Consider the following 23,670-nt stretch of genomic DNA (forward strand, 5'->3'; position numbering starts at 1 on the left):
TAACCATCGAAGAGTGAACTCCAATAAATCAAATTATTAAATCGAAATTGTTCGGTTAACCATTTTTTAATTGAAGAACCCTTCGCAAGTTTTGTTGAAGGTCAAAAGTTGTAGAAAACGCTCTACAACTCATCCATAGGTCCTTCGAGCCGGATCACCCCGGCTCGCATCATTAACAAGACTCATCAGTCAAAATGTCACAGACCAACGAAGATCGATCATTTGATGCAAATGCCCAATTGACACCAATAGCATCAAATGCCAACAACATACACGTCAAGGAGCTGCAACGAGAACAACTATGTCGCCGAATCTCCGAACTGCGTGAAAACGCGCAGCAATTAAACACTTTGACGTATTCACAGCTGGAAGCTAAACTTGCGCTTTTGGAGCATCATTTCTCCACATTTGAAAGACTACAATCGGAGTTGGAGCATCTTGATGAGTCTCAGTTTGAGCTAGATCACAGATTAACTTTCGAAGAATCGTTTTGTGAAGTAAAAGGCATCATAATCGATCGTATAGCTGCACTTCGTCGGAGTGATGGGTTTAGTAGCACTATAGTTCCTACACCGAATTCTTCGTCTTCGTCATCGCAACCAGCATCGCACAGATTACCTAAGCTGCAGCTAACGAAATTTAGTGGGAAACACACGGAATGGCTTGACTTTTATAATATGTTTAAGGTTATAGTACACAACAACACAGGACTTGATGACGTGGAGAAGTTCCAATACCTACGCTCTTGCTTAAGTGACAGTGCATTTCGCTTAATACAGTCGCTGGAAGTTACACACGATAATTATCAACGGGCTATAGAGTTACTTGTTAACCGCTACGATAATAAGCGGTATATTTTTCAATCGCACTTGCAAGCCATCTTCGACAACGGAGCTATCAGTCACCCGACAGTTGCCACTTTACGAGAATTCATCGACTCCATAAATGCTCATCTTCGTGCTATGCAGTCCTTGGCAACTCGCACCCAAATCGCCGATGGTATTTTACTGCACCTCATCGTTGCCAAATTGGACCATGAAACACAGTTGAAATGGGAGGAGGAAGTGTCAGTCAAATGGGATAGTGCAACAAATAATGCCTTTCAACTTCCATCATGGGACGATCTGGTCTCGTTCATCGAGCGCCGTTGCCAAACAATAAACATGGCAAAGGCCAGCAACATCAAGTAAAAACAGCTCATCTAAATTCCCAGCGCGTCCATCAAAGGCTGGCTCAGTATTGGTCACCACATCGAATAACAATAAATGTCCACTGTGCGATGAACCGGCCACACATAGTGCTTTTAAATGTAGTAAATTTGCCGCTATGGACCCTTTGCAGAGGTATGACGTCGCTAAGAAAAGGAATCTTTGTTTAAATTGCCTGGGTAAAAATCATCAGTCTAGCAAGTGTCCATCAACCAATCGATGCCAACATTGCAAGGTGAGTCATCATACCCTACTTCACCGTAATTCGCCATCGACACTAACATCACCAGACCCCATCCAAGCACCAGCAGCGTCACTGCATTCACATATGAAGAGCAATGATGTAATCCTTGCTACAGCTGTAGTACAACTTCACAACAATAAAGGTAATTCAATTACGGCTCGAGCGCTGCTCGACTCGGCATCTCAGCTTAATTTCATATCAGAACGCATCGCCAATATGCTGAAATTATCTCGAACCAAAATTGCTATGGAAATCAGCGGAATAGGCGCACTACGAACGAAAGCAAAATACGTGGCTCTTATTGGAGTCAAATCCATGCACACTGGATTTACGTCACTAGTGGAAGCCGTCATCATGCCATCGATTTCTTCATCTCAACCACGATGCCCTATAGAGATTGCTGAATGGGGGATACCTCAAAACATCAACTTGGCCGACAAAACATTTCATATCCCTGGTGTCATTGATTTGCTTCTTGGTGCCGGAATTTTCTTCGACATCCTGTCTGTGGGGCAAATAAAACTGCAGAAACACTTACCCATTCTGCAAAAGACGCAACTGGGTTGGGTAGTGGCTGGAGCCCTAACTACGTCTTCTTCGCTCTCATTATCCTCGGTGTTTACTTCATCCTCAACAACGTACACCGAGTCGTCGTCACTAACGAATTCATCGCTTGAATCTCTTCTGGAAAGGTTCTGGAATGTAGAAGACGTTTGTTACAACCCACTTGTCGATAACGCAACAACTGAGCATGAGTGTGAAAAACATTTTCGAGAAAATACGATACGTTGCGTGGTTACGAAGAAGTTCATCGTACGTCTCCCCTTCAAAGAAAATCCTGCTGGGTTAGGTAACTCCTTGGAAACGGCACGTCGAAGATTTTTCGCCATGGAAAAGAGAATTCAGAGTAACCGCATTCTTCACCAAGAGTACAAGGCATTCATGCAAGAATACATTGAGCTACAACATATGGTACCAGTCGATCCGGGCGCGTTAGCTTCGAAGGTAGGTACCTACATTCCCCACCACTGCGTTGTAAAGGAGGAGAGTTCGACAACCAAATTGCGTGTAGTATTCGACGCTTCATGTCGCACTTCAAATGGGCGGTCCTTAAACGAAATTCTACACGCAGGGCCCACACTACAAGACGATATTGTAAAAATTCTGCTTCGGTTTCGAACTCACCGGTTCGTTCTTATGGCCGACATCACTAAAATGTATCGGCAAATCATCGTTGATCCACGCGATGCAAAATGGCAGTGTATCTTGTGGCGTAACTCTCCTGCAGAGCCTCTAATAATATATCAACTTCAAACGGTAACGTACGGTACCAGCTGCGCCCCGTTCCTAGCAGTTCGCTGCTTACAACAACTTGCACGTGAAAACCTCGAAAGCTACCCTATTGGATCGCGAGTCACTCTTCGCGACTTCTACGTCGACAACCTCATGACAGGGGGGAAAACAATAAGGGAAGTGCTAGAAATCAAGACTGAAGTTACCGCACTACTAGCATCAGGTGGCTTTCCACTTCGTAAATTCGCGTCCAATTGCAACGAAATTATTGAAGACATACCAAGCGGTGACGTTGAAGAAATTATCACAGCAGATGAAATGAGTTACATAAAGGCTCTGGGACTGAAATGGTCACCAACAAGGGACAATTTCATCTTCTCGTACCGCTCATCACAACATAATTCATCGAAGCTAACCAAACGCACTATATTGGCACAAGTAGCAAGCTTCTTCGACCCGCTAGGAATACTTAATCCTATCATCGTTAAGTGCAAAATCTTGTTGCAACGCCTCTGGAAACTACGTCTAGCATGGGATGAGAGTGTACCGCTTTCTATTCACACAGAATGGGAGAGTATCTGCCATCAACTGACCCTCGTCAATCGGATCAAAGTGCCACGGTACGTATACTTTAACAATAACACTAATTTACATGCCTTTGCAGATGCAAGCGGTAAGGCTTATGGGGCATGTATCTATGCCGTTTCTTGTGATGACAATGCTATCCATTCAACTCTTATCTGTGCCAAGTCACGAGTTGCACCAACGAAGGAGATAACCCTGCCTAAATTGGAGCTTTGTGCTGCTCTGTTGCTCTCAGAGATGCTTCATTCGATTTTAGAAACATTCAGCGCACAGAAGAGCAATGTACACTGTTGGTCTGACTCAACTATCACCTTGTCATGGGTGCAACGCGAACCACATTGCTGGACAACATTCGTCGCCAACCGAGTTGCAAAAATACAACACATTACTGCTGACTTCACATGGCATCATGTCCCATCCGAAGAGAATCCAGCAGATTTAGTATCGCGTGGAACGTTAGTAGAGGCCCTCATCGATAATAAATTGTGGTTCAGTGGGCCAGATTTTTTGACAAGGGAAAGCGAGTTCTGGCCACGCAACCCAGTTGCCGCTTCGCAAGAACTTCCAGAACAGCGCGCACTTTGTGTTTCATTAACATCGTCGCCACAAAAAGATATCATAGCTGAACACAAATATGTGAATAGGTACGGAAAACTGCTTCGGATATTTGCTTACGCTAAACGTTTTATTTCATCCCTTCGTCATCGCTTCGTGGAATCGGGACCAATCACGGCCAAAGAACTGGATGAGTCTCTAATGACTGTGTGCCGATATATCCAGAGTGTAGAATTTGCCGAAGATTACAAAACACTACAAACATCTGAGGTCAATCGTAATTCCACACTCAATCAATTATCGCCATTTCTGCACGATGACATAATCAGAGTGGGTGGAAGAATTTCTAATTCGTCACTGCCGTGGTCTACGAAACACCCAATTCTCCTTCCCAAGGCACACCCATTCGTGCGAACCCTCGTTGAAGCTACGCATCGTCAACACCTCCATGCTGGATGCCAAACTCTCTTGAGCATCCTTCGTGACAAGTACTGGATTATCAATGCTCGAAGTATAATTAAGCAGGTAGTTCACAAGTGCATTTTATGCTATCGCAACAAACCCAAGCTAGAACAGCAACTCATGGGAGCACTTCCTCCAGAACGCGTTCAGCCTGCTTATCCCTTTGAAATTGCTGGGGTTGACTATTGCGGTCCTTTGTCAATAACTCAAAGAATTAGAAGCAAGGGCCCTATCAAAGTATACATAGCATTGTTCATTTGCTTCACAACAAAGGCCGTGCATATGGAGTTGGTGCCAGACCTGAGTACTGCCGCGTTCATTTCTGCTCTCAAGAGATTTTTTGCACGCAGAGGCAAATGCCGCACAATTTTCTCAGACAATGCAACAAATTTCGTCGGAGCAAATCGAGAGTTGAAGGAGATGTTATCGGAATTTACATCACAAAAACATATTAATACAGTCCAATCAGCTTGTGCAGACGAAGGCATAGAATGGAGATTCATACCGCCACGGTCACCGCATTTCGGCGGACTTTGGGAAAGCGCAGTAAAATGTGCCAAATATTATCTCCGACGGGTTATCGGCGCAACATTGCTCACATTCGATGAGCTAAATACAGTTTGTTGTCAAGCTGAGGCAATGATCAACAGCCGCCCGCTTACACCCTTGTCTACTAGCCCTGACGATCTTCGTGCGCTTACTCCTGCTCATTTTTTGATTGGCAGAAATCTCACCACGGTAGTTGAACCATCGGTCCAACAAATTCCTACTGGGTTGTTATCAAGATACCAAATGGTACAATCAATGCAACAAAACTTTTGGGAACGCTGGCGGCAGGAATACCTAAAGGAATTAATGGTTCGTACCAAGTGGAGGACAACATATCAAAATTTAAAAATCAACGACATGGTTCTTATTAAGGACGATTCCACACCACCCCTGAAGTGGCCACTAGGTAGAGTTGTTGATACTTTCATTGGAACTGATGGCATAGTACGAGTGGTTCTTATCAAAACTGCTGAAGGAACATACAAAAGAGCAGTGACTCGAGTATGTAAACTACCAATAGAACCATCATCATATCAACAGTAACAATTGAAAGCAAGCTTTCAAGGGGGGTGGATGTTTACGCCCCTCCTTATTGTTCAACCTACGTCGCACATGCATTTCCAACCAGTCTTCGAATTTGAATTACTCTCTCCGTCGCACATACATACATAGATACATACCTACGATTCTAACGTCACATCATCGCTGTAGTTGTCGTTGCTTGCATTTTGCTAATTTCTTCGCTTTATGCTCAACCCACTGTCCATCTACCGTCGTCATCGCCTTAGTCGCTGCAGCATTCATACATTTGGGTTGTTGGATATACATATAATCTTACATATGCACACATAACAACACGCATAGTTTTTGGTCTCTTCGCACTTATTGTTTTGTTTACCTATTTCAAGAAATCATACGAGATTTTCTACGGTAATCGTCAATGTAATATAACAGAGCTTTTCCATGGAATGTTCCTACATATTTTTTCTGCTAGCATTGAATTCGTTTTTAGCTTTTAAGATTATTAACTTTGTAACCATCGAAGAGTGAACTCCAATAAATCAAATTATTAAATCGAAATTGTTCGGTTAACCATTTTTTAATTGAAGAACCCTTCGCAAGTTTTGTTGAAGGTCAAAAGTTGTAGAAAACGCTCTACAACTCATCCAATGATATTGGCTGCAATATCTGCACAAACATCGACAGTGGCATCGCAACTGAAATCGTATAAGACGCATAGCATCGAAGATTGAAGCACAAGAAACGCGTATTTCAGAAATGTCGACACAGATTACATCCAAGATGGAAGCACAGGAGGCACACATTTCAGAAATGTCGTCGCAAATGTCATCTCAACTGGAAGAACAGAAGACATATATGACATCTCAGTTGGCTGAGCAGTTAAAAGCATAAGAGGCCCGCATATCCTCGCAGCTGGAGGCACAGGAAGCAAGGGTATCATCAAAACTTGAAACGCAGGATTCAAAAATCGTACAATTTCAGGCAGAAGTCGATGATTTAAAAGGTCGTATGGAGCAACTACAACTAAATCGCCCGGCTGTTCCATCGAGTAAGCTACAATTTGAGAAGACGTCTGTAGTTAACAACTGGAATGCGGATGATAAAGTTGCTGCACTGCTCGTGGCATTGAAAGGGTCTGCAGCTGAAATCTTACAGACTATTCCAGAGTACGAACGGAAAAGTTATGAAGCATTGATGGGCGCACTAGAGAGGCGATACGGAACCGAGCATAGGAGATAGATATACCAAATGGAGTTACTGAACCGCTTTCAGAGGCCTGGTGAAACATTGCAAGAGGTTGCGTCGGATGTTGAAAGGCTGGCACATTTAGCGAATGCGGACGCATTAATGGAATACGGGATATCGAAATGAAGCGAACGACATACGCAAACCCAAAACCTACATTCACAGAAAAGGTATCACATGCTCTGATTCAGGAAACAGTATCGCTTTTGTGTAAGGCAGCTTTCAAAGTACGCCGTGTGGAGGTATAAAGGCCAGACAGGGCGAACACAATATTGGAAGCACTGAAAGGATCGCGAGTTATCAAATACTTTAAATGTGGGAAGCCAGGTCACATTGCACGTCATTGCGATCTTGGTCGTAGTGGTTTCAACCGCATGGGTGGTCTTAATAACAAAGCTGGAGGAGATGAGCAAGAGCGAGTCAGATGTAAAGATCTAGAGCTAGCTCCAGCTGTGGAAGGTCCCGTTATATCTGTATCACAAGTCGGAAGAAAATCGAGCAGTCTTACCGTCAGAAGAAATGTGGATGGCAAGGAGCGTGTACTGACTGTAGATACAGGCGCATCTCATTCCTTAATCCGATCTGATTTAGTCAACAGGAGAGCAAATCCATTACCTGGAGCCAGGTTGCTTACGGTCACTGGCGAGTATAACCTACTCCAGGGAGAAGTGATATGTGAAGTCTTAATTGGAAAGGTTACGGTTCCACACAAATTCGTTGTGGCGGAGATCGTTGATGAAGTCATATTGGGAGTGGACTTCCTAGTTGATCATGGCATCAGGATCGACATGCAAAGAAGGATTATGTGCTATAGGAACATGGATATACTACTTAACTTCAGTTTGGAGAAAGGGTTCAGCAGTAAAAGAGTGCTGGTGGAGGAGACTCGAAAAAGACCACCAAAGTCAAAGGCAGTAGATCGGGCCAAGGTTGATGGAACGAATGGGCCAAACAAATCAAAATCAAAGGTACGTGCGAGAAAAACACTGCCATTCACAAAACCAAATAGACGCTTTAAAACGAATGCAAGGGCAGTTTCAAGCCAGGGTGGACTACTGTTGTGAACCGTCAAGACGATACTGATGATGCAAAGGCAATCCGTCAAGATCAAGCTCTGCGAAGTTGTTCATTGGCGAAACAACAGAGTGTGAGGGAACGGTCCAGGATAATGAATAGTAGGATGAAACACAGGTACGACAAGAACAATAATTCGGAAGGTTTCCTGTAGGGAGATTTGGTACTACTATACAACCCTAACCGGCGGAAAGGTGTTCCATCCAAATTCTGGTGCAGTTGGGAAGGCCCGTACAAAGTTGTGAAGAGGATCAGTGATACCATCTACCGCATATAAACCATTGGGAAACCATGAAATAGAAGGTTGGTTTATTTGGAGAGGCTAGCAGCGGTTAGATCGAGGTATTTGTCTGATCGGGACGATCATACTTAGGTGGAGGGCAGTTTGACGAATATTAGTATCACTAAATGATACTAAAATCACTAAGCGGTTGTTAAATGTAGGCACAACAACAATAAAGCAAGCTGCCACTCTTGTGTGCATAAACAAATCAATCATCATTTACGCAAATACATATGTACATACAAGGCGACGGAGAGATACTCACAAGCGCATGTAGTTATCGGCCGAAGTAGTGCTCACACATACACACGCATATGACTATGAGAAACACATAAATTACAAATATACATGTACATATATCGCTGGTAACCAAGCAAGAGATTCTAGAAGGCGACACATCTAGACTTTAGTAGAAATATGCGAATGAAGCAACGGAGAGTATAAAAGCAGCGCAAGCTGAGTAGTCAGTAATCAGTTTTGATTAAAGCACGCTATTGGTTGTGAAGTATAAGTGTTATTGTGAAGTACTCTCAAAGTAGTCTAATAAAGATCATTTTGCGTTATTGAATATTGGAGTTATTTATTCAACAGTTTAGCGATTCGAACGTTAGCAGAAGGTTTGGAATAAGCGGACTAAATGATACTAACATCACTAAGCGGTTGTTAAATGAAGGCACAACAACAGTAAAGCAAGCTGCAACTCTTGTGTGTATAAACAAAACAATCATCATTTAGGCACATATGTACATACAAGGCGACGGAGAGATACTCACAAGCGCAAGTTATCGGCCGAAGTAGTGCTAACACATACACACGCATATGACTATGAGAAACACATAAATTACAAATACACATGTACATATATCGTTGGTAACCAAGCAAGAGATTCTAGAAGGCGAAACGTCTAGACTTTAGTAGAAATATGCGAATGAAGCAACAGAGGGTATAAAAACAGCGCAAGCTGAGTAGTCAGTAATCAGTTTTGATTTAAGCACGCTATTGGTTGTGAAGTATAAGTGTTATTGTGAAGTACTCTCAAAGTAGTCTAATAAAGATCATTTTGCGTTATTGAATATTGGAGTTATTTACGTTACAATATTTTTCGTTCAGCCACCTGTTTCTGCTTAATGGGATAAATGTTGGGTATTGGGACCGTATACCGTCAATAACGAGTTTTCGTATTACAAGCTTCCCAGATACTCATCCGCAATTTCATGATATTGTCCATCATCTCATTGACGTCAGCAGTATGTTTCCATATTCCTTAGTTAGGATTATACCCTTCCACAAATACAAATACAGATCGCAGGTGTTAGTTTCTGCACGTTACTTTATATTTTAGAATGGTATTAATGTAGTATTATTTTATGATACTGAAAAAATCAATACTGCTGATAAGTCAAGAAACAACACTTCAATTTATGAGGGCGAGTATTATCAAATGCGACTTTTTGTATTACTGACTTCACCTGTCAGGTTTTATTGCGTCATGCGAAGGGTGTTTCAGGCCTCCTCCCTTATAAAATAAAAATAATATAACAATAATACTATTATTTTATCATTTTCGGCTTAAAAAAAAAAAAAAGTGGCGCACTGGAAACTTTGAAATAAAAAATTGCGCGGTTATTTATTCCAAATTTCTACATCAAAAAACCGGGCTAATTTATAATGATATGGAAGAAACCTAAGAAAAATTAACAAAATCGGTAGAGGGTCACGCTTACTTTTATATAATTGATTTTTAAAAGCATCGTAGACGAATATAATAGGAAATACAATACCATTTCTCGAAGACCAATTTACGCATCATGCCGATATTAGGTACATATATGTATTTCTCTTATAACTTCAAATATTTCTGCTTGAAAAAGAATGAAATCAATTAAGGATCACACCCACTTTTATATAGAAGATGTTTTAAAGAATCGAAGACCAATATACTGGGTAAAAATAACTTTATATCAATAGTTAGTACTGAAATACCATTAAAACAAAAAATTGGAAAAATTTAAAATATTTTGATGTACCATTATTTTACGTTTTGGAAGTCATTATTGAACTATCGTCGAAAAGCTCAGTACTCGTTTTTCCTTTAAAGGAAAAATATTACTAATAAAAATGGGCAAGCCCTTTATTAATTACGACCACTTTTGATAGTGCTTAATGTCAAAAATTAAAACTAAATGACATTTACGAAGGAAGCTCTGAATTGGGTATATAAACACTTACTTGTTATATATTATAGTGAACTTATTAAATACGATTTTAGTGACCTATAGGTAAATCTACAGATTTCATTTAGCCGGCTCAACGTCAATAGTAATAAACAACTTTTGTTTTCATAAAACTTCCAATATATTTTAATCCCCGAAGGATTGGCCTTGAGCCGACTGAACTCTTCAATCAATATTTTTCACAAAAAAACCAATGGTGGTTACTATTCAAATTTTTTTCTGCTGAAAAAATTCTTCCCGTTTCCTAGAAAAACTTAAGTGAAATTCTTTAAACTAATAGAACGCCTTCGGGAAGAAAGGCAAGCTATGTTTATCTACATTTTGTTCTTTTTAGACTCAAGATTGACCTTATCCCAATTGGGATTATGACATCTCACAAGTAAAAATCTTGGGCAACGCAACTGGAGATTATGTCATAGCACCGTACAAAACTTATGATTTCTACAAACCTACAACATTTTTTTGTTTATTTTTGCTAATATTGTGAATATCAATTATTTCACTCAAACTGGGTTTCGAAATCTAAAAATATAACATGCCAGTTCTAAGGGCAGTTTTTCATGTGTAGCTTAAAATTTATCTGCCACATAAAACTGTTTTATCGGACGGATGAGCCTTAAGAGTCTACATGATAAAACGGAGAGTAAAAAATTTTAGTGAAATTTCCCTCAGCTTATTTTTGTACAAAAATACATTATAATCAGCCCGGCAAAACAAACTTTTAACCGACAGCTTTGTACTTAATTTCCCGAGGGAAATAATAAACTAAAACAATAGTAATTATTTCGATATCTTCACTCCAACTCAAAAAATTAAAAATAGATCCATTTAACTATAGCCTGTGTAAAAATATTTATCTATACTATGTATAATAATGCACTTCTTATGTAGGTAGCAAGGTGGTAGCGGTCTAAATTTTGACCAATGACAATTATTTGCAATACCTGGTTTTAAAACGTTGTAAAATGACAGAAAAAATACATATGTATATTCTAAAATACATTTTAATAGAATATATAAGCAATACCTTTTAAAATAGTGCTTATCAATTGCATGTATACCCTTATATACATATATGTATAATGTTAGTTAAAACCTGATGATAATTAGATTAATTTTAGATATGATGCTCACCACTTACTAGTTTATGAAGATTACAATTTAAAAATACTACGTACCTACTTAGTTACATTTGTTATTCTACTTGTAATGAGTTTCTCTTTTATACTTAAGCTAAAATTATTGTCCAATATCAAAAACTCACCTCTACAAGGGTCATTCTTTTGCAAGAATTCATCAAGAGCAACCCATCCACCTCCGACTCGAACCATAACTGTACTTCGCAAAATTCGAACCAATCGCAGTTTTTGCGAGTCACCAAACTATATTTTAAATTTTGAACAGTTTTAAATTACAAAATTGCATAAACTTGATCATGTAAAACTGCAGAATGATATGGACTATCATTTGAAAAACTTACTCTATATTTGCCTTCTCCCACTTGAAATACACGGAACTTTTGCCTACAAGTACACAACATAACTAAACGTTTCACTTCGTCATGTATTTTATCGGAATCTGTGACAGGTTTACGCTCTTGCCAATCTGGTCGCAATGCGGCAATAAACTCTTGCCAATCAATAAGACCTTCGCCATTTCGATCGAACAGGTCTGCTACAGCACTCATCTCCATGCGGGATGTATCGAATTCTATTGTAAGAATAATTGGATTAAATCACTTACTTACTATTCAATTAAAGTGAAAAATAAATACTTGTGTTCATAATGCCATCCATAAATTCACTTCTAGGGATAAGGCCATTATTGTCTTTATCCATTTTACGGAAAAGGTCGGTCAGACGGGATTTTTTGTGATTCATGTACTTGAGGAACTATATAAAATTGTATATTTAAGTTAGTAACTTAGTAGCAATGCATACATACATATGTCCAAACATACCCTCTTTCTCCAATCATCCCAACTGAAATTTCGCACACGCTCCACGTCTTTCAAATAAAGCATATGATCATGAAGCCGGCGTTGACGTTCCCATGATAGCAACCAAACGTAACGCCACTTATCCCATAACATACTCGCACGTGGGGATCGAAACTCTATTTCAGGTGCTACTGAGCTAATGCTATGAAATATAAGTTTAAAACTAAAATATATGTTTACATAAATTTTTTTGTATATTTAAATTTATTTTCTTGTCTTTTTCTTCATATTACTTCATTGTGGATATATCCCTGCAAAAATCGCGAGTACTCCATGCATGCATGTATGAAGTACTCGCTATGGACCAAGCGAGTGCTCCAAAATTAACCATAATTCATAAAAAAAATATGGTCCAATTAACATTGCGATGTTCTTGGACTGGACCATATACTCCAGCTCAGCATTACATCAGAGTAACCCATGGAGTACTCCAGTAGACAAAAGTGGACCACACGATCCAACGATTTTTGCAGGGATTGCGATGTCCTAGGACTGGGCCATATACTCCAGCTCAGTATGACATCAGAGTAATCCCTGGAGTACTCCATTATGACACAAGTGAGCCAACGATTTTTGCAGGGTAATAGTAAAAGTAGGTGGGATTTTTATTTCATATCACCCTTTGCGAAGTTTCTTGAATTTACATACATATACATATAGATACCTACATGCACTTGTATATGAATCTGATTTCAAAGGAATCTGCAATAATAATACATGAACATATGTTAGAATACGCTTATATGCACATTTAGATATGTATATTACATCGTTTAACGCGTTCAAGGACAATCAAAATTTTAAGGAGCGGCAAAAACAGACAGGCAGTCGTTTTTTAAATTAGTCACTAGATCTACTAGAATTTTGTTAAGTTTCTATATTTTTTTAAACGTATTTGTACAAAATGGATTGCTTCACACTTTATTTCAAGAAATTTTTTTCCAAAGATTTCAATTAAGTTAAAATTGACGTTAAATAACTTTTGATTTGAATCATCAGATTTCACAAAAAATTTTGACAATGACATGTAAAAATATTTTTTAATGGCGACCAGTTAGATTTTTATACAAACCAAAAGATGTCAAAACAAATGTTTCCTTACAAATTACATACATATGTACATATGTGCATGGGAAACAAAAATCCCTACCATCCCAGCGGACCAAGTTCGATTTATTGGCGACTCTCGCGAAATGCTCAGAGGTGAGCTCATATGTGAACAAAGGAGGATAGAAACTTTATTTTTGTCGTAAAAAACTTTTATGTACCGCATATCACTCGCATAATGTTCGCAGGAATACTCGTAAACAAGCAAAGAACGATGCTCATTTTTGTGGCGCTAAATACTTTCTTATGAGCTTTGCAACATGTGTTTTGTGATATAAACCAAAATGCAGACAAAATAACGGTTCATAATTTCATATGTACCATTATTTCTTCTATCGACGCGCAACGCAAATAAAAACTAAAACAATTTTTTAGTTTTAGGTTATCCGCGAAAATGAATAGTTGAGCGCTGTGTTTTAAAAATTATTTAATATTTATTACACGCAAATAAATGCGTTGGAATGTGGTTTATTTCTGTTTTATTCAATAATGTCTCCTAAAAGGAAGGGAAGACTATATATATGCGAGGCGGCGCATGTTAAAAAATAAAAACTCGAATTTTTGGAGAGGCACATAGGCCAAAAGTGATACTGCCAGCACGTATAAAGACTTTGCAGCTTTCGAAGAAAGCCTTAAAAATTAAAACCTCTTTAAAGATTTTGTACAGAATTTATAAGTAATTTTTCAATTGATATGATAACAATGCTATTTTCATTTCAATAATGACGGACGCAGTAGCCAGTAGTGTTACTGGCGTGGAACCGACACAAAAAAAATGTGCTAGAGGATTTCTTACAACATTAGCTATGCGCCGTTAATATAATTTTTACAATTTTCTATACAGAAAATGTCAATATTAATATATTTTATTAGTCTTTTTTTATTATTAATTTCATTATTATTTATATTCATATAAGAGTTCTAAACTTTTAGCGTGTTTTTTATTTCAATTTATATTTTACATGAACCAAACAGTTGAATGAATTATTTATTTTATTTTATTAAATAAATTTTTTTTTATTTTGTATTTACAGACACATTGATAGTTACGCAAAAATATTTCCAGTACGCTGTAGAACGCACAATAATAACAGCCAAATCGGAGCCAAAAAAAGTTAGAATGCAGTAATTTTATACAGTAACGTAATGTTAACATTTCACTGGATTTTTGTAATTGAATTACCTTGTTTTTCCTAAACACTCTTAATTATAAACAAGTAAGGAAGGCTAAGTTCGGGTGTAACCGAACATTACATACTCAGTTGAGAGCTATGGAGACAAAATAAGGAAAATCACCATGTAGGAAAATGAACCTAGGGTAACCCTGGAATGTGGTTGTATGACATGTGTATCAAATGGAAGGTATTAAAGAGTATTTTAAGAGAGAGTAGGCCATAGTTCTATGGATGGACGCCATTTAGGGATATCGCCATAAAGGTGGACCAGGGCTGACTCTAGAATGTGTTTGTACGATATGGGTATCAAATGAAAGGTGATAATGAGTATTTTAAAAGGGAATGGGCTTTAGTTCTATAGGTGAACGCCTTTTCGAGAAGTCCCCATAAAGGTGGACCAGGGGTGACTCTAGAATATGTTTGTACGATATGGGTATCAAATGAAAGCTGTTAATGAGTATTTTGAAAAGGAGTGATCCTTAGTTCCCTAGGTGGACGCCGTTTCGAGATATCGCCATAAAGGTGGACCAGGGGTGTCTCTAGTTGTACGATATGGGAATCAAATGAAAGGTGTTACTGAGCGTTTTAAGAGGGAGTGGGCATTAGGTCTATAGGTGGACGCCTTTTCGAAATGTCGACATTAGGGTGGGCCAGGGGTGACTCTAGAATGTGTTTGTACGATATGGGTATCAAACGAAAGGTGCTACTGAGCATTTTAAGAGGGAGTGGGCATTAGGTCTCTAGGTGCACGCCTTTTCGAGGATTACGATATGGATATCAAATTAAAGGTATTGATGAGGGTTTTAGATGTATATGAGTGGCCCTTAGATGTATATGTGAAGGCGTTCTCGCGATATCGACCAAAATGTGGACCAGGGTGACCCAGAACATCATATGTTGGATACTGCTAATTTATTTATATATGTAATACCTGCCAAGATTTTAAGGGTTTTTTATTTCGCCCTGCAGAACTTTTTCAGTTTCTTCTACTTAATATGGTAGGTGTCACAACCATTTTATAAATTTTTTTCTAAAGTTATATTCGCTTCAATAAAACAATCCAATTACCTTACCATGTTTCATCCCTTTTTTCGTATTTGGTATAGAATTATGGCATTTTTTTAATTTTTCGTAATTTTCGATATCGATAAAGTGGGAGTGGTTATGGTCGGATTTCGGCCATTTTTTATACCAAGATAAAGTGAGTTCAGATAAGTACGTGGGCTAAGTTTAGTAAAGATATATCGATTTTTGCTCAAGTTATTGTGTTAACGGCCGAGCGGAAGGACAGACGGTGGACTGTGTATAAAAACTGGGCGTGGCTTCCACCGATTTCGCCCATTTTCACAGAGAACAGTTAGCGTCATAGAATCTATGCTCCTACCAAATTTCAAAAGGATTGGTAAATTTTTGTTCGACTTATGGCATTAAAAGTATTCTAGACACACTAAATGAAAATGGGCGGAGCCACGCCCATTTTGAAATTTTCTTTTATTTTTGTATTTTGTTGCATCATATCATTACTGGAGTTGAATTTTGACTTAATTTACTTATATACAGTAAAGATATTAAATTTTTTGTTAAAATTTGAATTTAAAAAAAAAATTTTTTAAAAAGTGGGCGTGTTCTTCATCCAATTTTGCTAATTTTTATTTAGCACATATATAGTAATAGTAGTAACGTTCCTGCCAAATTTCATCATGATATCTTCAACGACTGCCAAATTACAGCTTGCAAAACTTTTAAATTATCTTCTTGTAAAAGTGGGCGGTGCCACGCCCATTGTCCAAAATCTTACTAATTTTCTATTCTGCGTCATAACGTCAACCCATCTACCAAGTTTCATCGCTTTAACCGCCTTTGGCAATGAATTATCGCATTTTTTTGGTTTTTCGAAATTTTCGATATCGAAAAAGTGGGCGTGGTTATAGTCCGATATCGTTCATTTTAAATAGCGATCTGAGATGAGTGCTCAGGAACCTACATACCAAATTTCATCAAGATACCTCATAATTTACTCAAGTTATCGTTTTAACGGACGGACGGACGAACGGACGGACGGACATGGCTCAATCAAATTTTTTCTGGATCCTGATTATTTTGATATATGAAAGTCTATATCTATCTCGATTCCTTTATATATGTACAACCAACCGTTATCCAATCAAACTTAATATACTCTGTGAGCTCTGCTCAACTGAGTATAAAAATTTAATAAAATTCATAAATTGTGTTTTATGTACACATATGTATGTACACTCATGGACAAAATAATAGGTGTACACAGCTTTGGTTCTCTATCATTACAAGATTTTGCAAATGAAAACAAATTTTGTGTGGTAATATTTATAACTTTAGTTTATTAGTTTACAAGACATTTGTAGCATAATAAAAAAAATTTCGTTGGTCAAAATAATAGGTGTATGAAACTTTTCTCTACTGTTTTCTTAATCGCCAGTATCTCCTCCATGTTTAGTATAACTTTGCCTATTCTATTGGGCATGGCTTAAAATAATTTTTGGCATATTTCCAATGGAGTGCTATCTCATCCCAATTCCTCGTCTTCCGCCAAAATAACTCGCTTGTTGTGAAATGAAAAGGACGCCAATCTTTTCCTAAAGTCACTTAATGTTTCCGACTCGGGAAACAAATTTTTTCATAATCCATTTTGAATCGAAAATGTATCAAATCCAATATTTTATCCGACTACGCCGAAGTATCAAAAAAAGCCTAGGAAAAATATTGTTTAAGACTCGATAGCTTTATTTATTGCGACTATCGTAAACAATACTTTCACTGCCCCGAACTGAACGACATGTGAATCATATTGCTATCATTTTCAGATGCATTTGCGAGAGTTTTATCCGATTAAATATCGTAAATAGCTCAAATGGGGTATCATTTGTGCGCATTTGGTCCGCCGGGATATTAATCTTATTGAAATACATGACACACTTGCTTACTAATAAACAAAGTTCAATGATGAGTACAGTGGTTATCGACCCCAATTTTTCTAGCTTAAGACTCAAGCACAACTTTGGTTACGTAAATATAACTAAATAAATTAATATTAACAAAGCAAACAAAAAAAAAAAAACAAAAATATATGCACATATGCATCTATACACACAAAATATAAGTACGTATACGTACATGCGCATTAGGGTGGCCACAAGAAATCAATTTTAGATTTTCCGCTGGGGCACCCCCATAAAATATGCCAATAGATTAGAAAATGATACATACAAAGTTTCAGGCCAATCCGATAATCCATTAGATAAGTAATTTTATTTGTATTGATTTTGATTTTAATAATATTTTTATAAAACGGTTATTTTTAGCACTATTTAGCATTAATCAGATCAGGTCATAGTGGATATCAGACATGCTTAACCAACGAAACGATATCATTTCGTTACGATAATTAACGTTAATTTGACGTTCTTAACGTTAATAAACGAAACGAAGTCATTTCGTTTATTAACGTTGATTATCGTAACGAAATGATATCGGTTCGTTGGTTAAGCATGCCTGGTGGATATCCCTAATTTTTAATTTCCATGCAAACATCATGGACATTACAATATTCAATGGTATACGAGTCAAGTTCCTGGCATAAATGGTTTCACTTTTACTGACGAAACACTAAATTTTTTTCTGAGAAATCCCTGTTTTTCCTAACTTTGACCTCAATGAGGCACCTTTTAACATTATCGGATTGGCTTGAAACTTTGCAATAATCATTTTTTGATCTATTAGCATATTTTAGAAGGGTGCCCCGAAAAATAGAACAAAAATTAAAATTCACCATATACCTTTTAACCACCCTAAAATGGATGCTCATATGGTCAAGCGATGAGCGATAGATAAACAGAATTTTTTATTTTATTTAATAACTTGGGAAAAATTTAAACAACGTGAAATCAGGACGGACAAGGCCATAGCTGTTTCTATTATACCTTGTAAATCTCTTCAAAGCCTTTTCTCCAGGGAGTGGGATTTGGACCCGTACTCCTACGATGGTTGAAGTGTTATAAACGCATTCAGCCATGTCATGGCTTAGGTGTTGTAAACTGTATCCCAATTGCCTTCTTTGCATATTTTATTATTTTGCACATTACATACTTCGTATCGCGGATAGGGATTATTGGTTGAAGGAGCCGACAGACCTGAGCGATAGGCTGCAGATATATACTGACGGCTCCAAACTGGATAATAAGGTGGGAAGCGGTGTCATCCCTGGTGATTGGACTTATAACCGGCCACATAGCAATCGGGAGGCACGCACAACGGCTGGGTGCTCCCTATAATGATTATTGCAGGAGCTGCAAAGACGAAGAGGAGATAGAAACAGTCAAACATTTTCTGTGCGATTGTCCCGCGCTTTGGCACAAGAGGAATAAATCCCTGGGATCTCCCTTTTTTGACGATCTTTGTGATCTGGCTAAGTTGGAAACTCCTGACGTTTGCTGTATCGACCTGTTGGTTTGAGTAGGGGAGAGATCCACGTGGTATCACAATGGGACCTTTTTGGGCCTAAGTGCACTGGTGGTCGCACCGGTGGCTACTCTAACCTAACCTAACCTACATACTTCGTATGTAATTATGTGTTAAAGTTATGCTTGTTGGTAAGGCGGTTTCAAAGAAACTGGTATTGTTGTATATGTTGTCAATTTCCCCAAATTATTAAATAAATTATAAATTAAAATTGCTTCAAATAAATGTTTTCATACATTTAAAGCAATAAGGGTAATCCCCGCTTAACTCATACAGATTTTTTTATTATTTTACTATTCCTGTTGTTGTTGCAGCAGTGATCCGCCCCATCCAATAGGTGCCACCTATCACAAATTGTCATCAATGTCCTCTAACGGGAGTTCAAGGAAACTTGCAGTTTCAACAGGGGTGGACCATACAATTGAAGAGATGGTTTGTGTCAACTGGGGATACACTGCAAGCAGGACATACATTTTGTATGTTGGGGTTGATTCTGGATAGGTAAGAGTTTAACCTGTTACAGTATCCAGATCGAAGTTGAGCTAGAGTGACCCGCGTTTCCCTAGGGAGAGTGCGTTCCTCTTCTTCGAGTTCGGGGTATTTTTCTTTAAGAAATGGATTCGCCGGGCAATTCCCGAAATAGAGGTCCGACGCATGTTTGTGGGTATCCTTGAGAGCCTGCTTGTGCTTTTTTGCTTCATACGGCTGTGTTTTCAGGTGCCGTATTTCCTCATAATTCTTACGGAGATTACCCCTTGAGCTCCTGGGAGGTGTAGCCTCATAAATCAGATGTCTGTTGGGATGCCCATGTTTCTGTGTATTCAATAGAAACTATTTGTTCAGCATTTCTTTTCTCTCCCTAAGGGGAGGTACACTCGCTTCACTTTCTAGGCGATGTTCTGGGGACATAAGAAGACAGCACGTAGCAGTTCTGAGGGCAGTATTTTGGCAGGCCTGTATTTTCTTCCAGTGAGTAATCTTTAGGCTTGGCGACCATATCGGGGACGCGTAGCATGCAATCGGCCGGCCAATTGCTTTGTAAGTGATGATGAGCGTTTCTTTGTATTTACCGCAAGTGACGCCTGTAAGAGATTTAGGGATTTTATTACGGCTTTTGATTTTAAGATCAATTGCGGTTGCATGCTCTTCAAAATGTAGATCCTGATCGAACGTCACACCAAAGACAGTCGGTAGCGTAATGCCATCGACGTGGATGTTCAATATGGTCGACATTTGGCGCGTCCATGTTGTAAATAAGGTCGCCGATGGTTTTTCCGGTGACAATGTCAGGTTTCGTGAGGCGAGGATATCGAACCCAATCCCAAGTTCCTCATGGGGTATAATATTCTCAAACAGGTCATATCAAATCATGTCCGAGATAGTTGAGTTAGTATCTTAATGAGGCTCTTTTCAGGAACGTCCTCGATCAGTATCCACCAAAGAACATTCAAGATGGATTAATCGAAAATCTTCAAGGAGCCTTTTAAACGCTCCACGAATAAAACGGTAGGTAAGAAATAGGAGAGACTGGGTGATAATAGAGATAGGTCTAAGATTTTGTTTTAGTTTCGCAGTTAAGTTAAAAGTATTTACACGTTTTTATGTTTAGCCAGTACTGTACACTTCTTAAGTTTACCACCTCGTAAAACACCTGTCATAATTCACATTCTGCATATACTTACGCATAGAGGTTGCCTCGTAAACGGCATGGCAAACTGTCGAAGAAAAAATATCAACCTATTTATTAGCGCCAATTGATTTATTGATACTAGAGAATAATTATAAAATTTGCACACAGGCGATGGTTACTAGGATATGTATCTTAAATTCACTTCTTCATCACTGAACCTTTCGGTTGAATTTTGAACACGAAATCTCTTACATTCATACAGGTGCCTATATTCTCTTAGCCATATGAATACCCGCTGAAGGCTTTGTTCCATTTTGTAGCTATCCCTTTTATACACAATAAGGTACAAATATACTACATGTTTTTTTATCCAAAATGTGTGGAAAATTGTTAGGCTTGTTCAGCAGAACTTGATCTGTGACTTTGAATTTTCTAGCAGTGCATGATAAGCAATGCTTCCGCTGTTAATTATTATATCAATATCATTTATTTCATTAGCGAAACAGGCTCAAATTGCTTTTTATATTTGAGTGGTTATTGATATTACAATTATATAAAGCTGATGAAGAAGTGAAATTCAAAAAGATGTCTTAGTAACCCTCGATTTCACCAGTCTGAGTTATTGCTACGTCCTTAAGTTATATTCAGGAGGACAATTCCAAAGTCATCTTCCACGTGAAGTCGAAATATCGACCAACTAAAAGTTTTATACAAAAAGAAATACAATTGTGTTTCATCAAACAAATCACATGAAAATAGGAAGACAATTCCGTGTGACTACTGCTGGAATCAGGGACGGAAAATAATAATTTTTTTTCGGAGTCGAAAAAGTCCTCGTAAAAAAATTGTTCTAGGTGAAAATGTTTGAGCTCCAGGTATCCCTATAGCAATATCATGTCGAATCATGCATCCTTTTTATTTTTCGAACTTTTTCCATAAAAGTTCACATATAAAAGTAAAATCTGTATTTTTATTTTTTGAGTCCGCTAGAACTAGTTAAACTCGGACTTTTAAAAATAAAAGTCCGGAAATAAAAGTTAAATCCGGGCTTTTATTTTTTAAGGCCAAAATAAAAGTTGGGCTTGATAACAAAGAAACCGCTTATCCGAATTAAAAAAATTTGGTACCAATCGATTCTCCTGGATTCCTAAAATTTAAAATTTTATGGACTTTTGAAAATTTATGTTAATAATACTAGACATTTATTATAAACAAACTATATCGAAAATCTCGTAGTATAAATATTGAACTTGCAGTAGATTTTTGCAACAACTTTCGTTCCAATACAACTATTGGAGTGAAAATTGGTACACCACATTCCTCTATGATGGGAAAGCTTTCCGAAAAAATGGGCGTAATCGGTCGGTATCCACGCCTCCTTCATTATATAGAAATGTCCGCACAGAACACGCGATATTTGAGTATCTAAGGAAGTCAAGTTATTTAAATTTGGCATGTAAATTACTGGCATTGAATGTAGTTGATCCACATTATTTTTTTGGATAATGGGCGTGGCACTGCCCACTTCCCAAATAAGATTTTTTGGACTTTCAATAGCGATAACTCATATACCCTTTGAGCTATGTTTTTGCAAATTTCTGGACTTTTTCGGGACCATTTGGGGATCCTTCCGGCATCATTTTTACATAGTTTTCGGGATCCGTCCGAGATCCCTTGAGGATTATTTCGGGATGTTTTCGGGAGTATTGCGGGATCATTGGGGATCATTTAGGGATGGTTTTCGTGATCGCGTCGGGGTTATTTCAGGATCCCGATGAGGTAATGACGGGATGATTTTGGGACCCTTCTGGCATAATTTCAGGATAGTTTTCGGGATTTGTCCGGGATCATTTCGGGACTATTTTGATATCACCTTTGGGACCCTTCCGGGATCATTTAAGGACTCTTCGAAACCGGTAGTTCAGCACACATGATTTTTTAAATTATGAGCTTTTATGGCCATGGATTTGCTGCAAATTATTCCTAATTAAAATTCGGTATTTTTTATTTTTAATATCTAGCACAGCTTTTTCGTTCTATTTTTGATTATTTTAAATGAATCCTGTAACGAACTCTTATAGCTATAATTACACTTTTTGTAATATTATAAACAAGTAAATACACGAAAAAACAACACTGTTTTAATCTGAAAAATTCTCTTTGGTTTTAGGTAATTGTAGTTTTACTCCTTTGTTCTATGTATAATAATTCCTTCACCCCTGGCACATCAATTAGTTTAACTTAAAAATAAAATTAAACTTCTTGGTTAATTATTGAGCTAAAGACCGGAAAGATAAATAAAACACCATATATTTTGTGGTATTATAATTTATATAATTGGTCGATATTGCGGTTTCAATGTGAAACCATCCTCAGGACTAGAAAAACACAAAATTACGAATAAAAAACATTAGGAATTTTGTGTTTTTTTAGTCCTGAGGATGGTTTCAGATTGAAACCGAAATATCGACCAATTATATAAATTATAATACCACAAAATATATGGTGTTTTATTTATCTTTGCGGCCTTGAGCTCAATAATTAACCAAGAAGTTAAAATACACTTATAAGGCTATTAACAAAACTCAAAAATGTTAAAAACAAAATGTATAAACAACTGTATTGTTAAAAACAATTGTATTGCACTATTCACGTCGGCGTGCCGTCCAAGTTATCAGCTCATTTAGTTATGTTTTTTACTCTATTACAAAAATAAAATACATTGAAAAAAATAATTTTTAAAGAGATAACTTGATAAGCAGACTATCGTGAATAGCCCATGTATTTTAATTTCTTCTTGCGGACGGGGCCGCGGATAAATGCAACTATGTACATAGATATTCACGTACTTAGCAATGACTTCAAGTAGCCAGTTTTGATATTTTCCCTACAAAAAATATGATTAGTCCAGGATGTCCGAAAGGAGTATTCGACCAATGCCAGTTTTGATCTCTTTGTATGAGTTGAACTGTTCCTTTTTGTTTGATAATGTCCTGCGAAGAGACTAA

The 23,670-nt window shown here is 37.8% G+C and overlaps 1 protein-coding gene across 13 annotated transcripts in view; it reads right to left on the bottom strand.

The window, feature by feature from the left end:
• Positions 1–23,670, bottom strand: part of shot (dystonin-like protein short stop) — a 1,374,398-nt gene that overhangs the window by 163,725 nt on the left and 1,187,003 nt on the right. For 8 of the 13 annotated variants that reach the window (XM_067773042.1, XM_067773040.1, XM_067773039.1 and 5 more), the window contains 5 exons: positions 20,715–20,747; positions 12,215–12,395; positions 12,029–12,146; positions 11,735–11,964; positions 11,519–11,636 (listed from right to left, as the gene is read on the bottom strand). In XM_067773042.1, the coding sequence (XP_067629143.1) occupies positions 11,519–11,636; positions 11,735–11,964; positions 12,029–12,146; positions 12,215–12,395; positions 20,715–20,747 (680 nt within the window). Of the gene's footprint in view, positions 1–9,123; positions 9,302–11,518; positions 11,637–11,734; positions 11,965–12,028; positions 12,147–12,214; positions 12,396–20,714; positions 20,748–23,670 lie in introns of those variants that run through there. The other 5 variants (XM_067773043.1, XM_067773034.1, XM_067773033.1 and 2 more) reach the window with 2 other exon arrangements.

Source organism: Eurosta solidaginis, chromosome 3 (genome assembly GCF_040869045.1).
Source record: "Eurosta solidaginis isolate ZX-2024a chromosome 3, ASM4086904v1, whole genome shotgun sequence".
Lineage (NCBI taxonomy): Eukaryota > Metazoa > Arthropoda > Insecta > Diptera > Tephritidae > Eurosta > Eurosta solidaginis.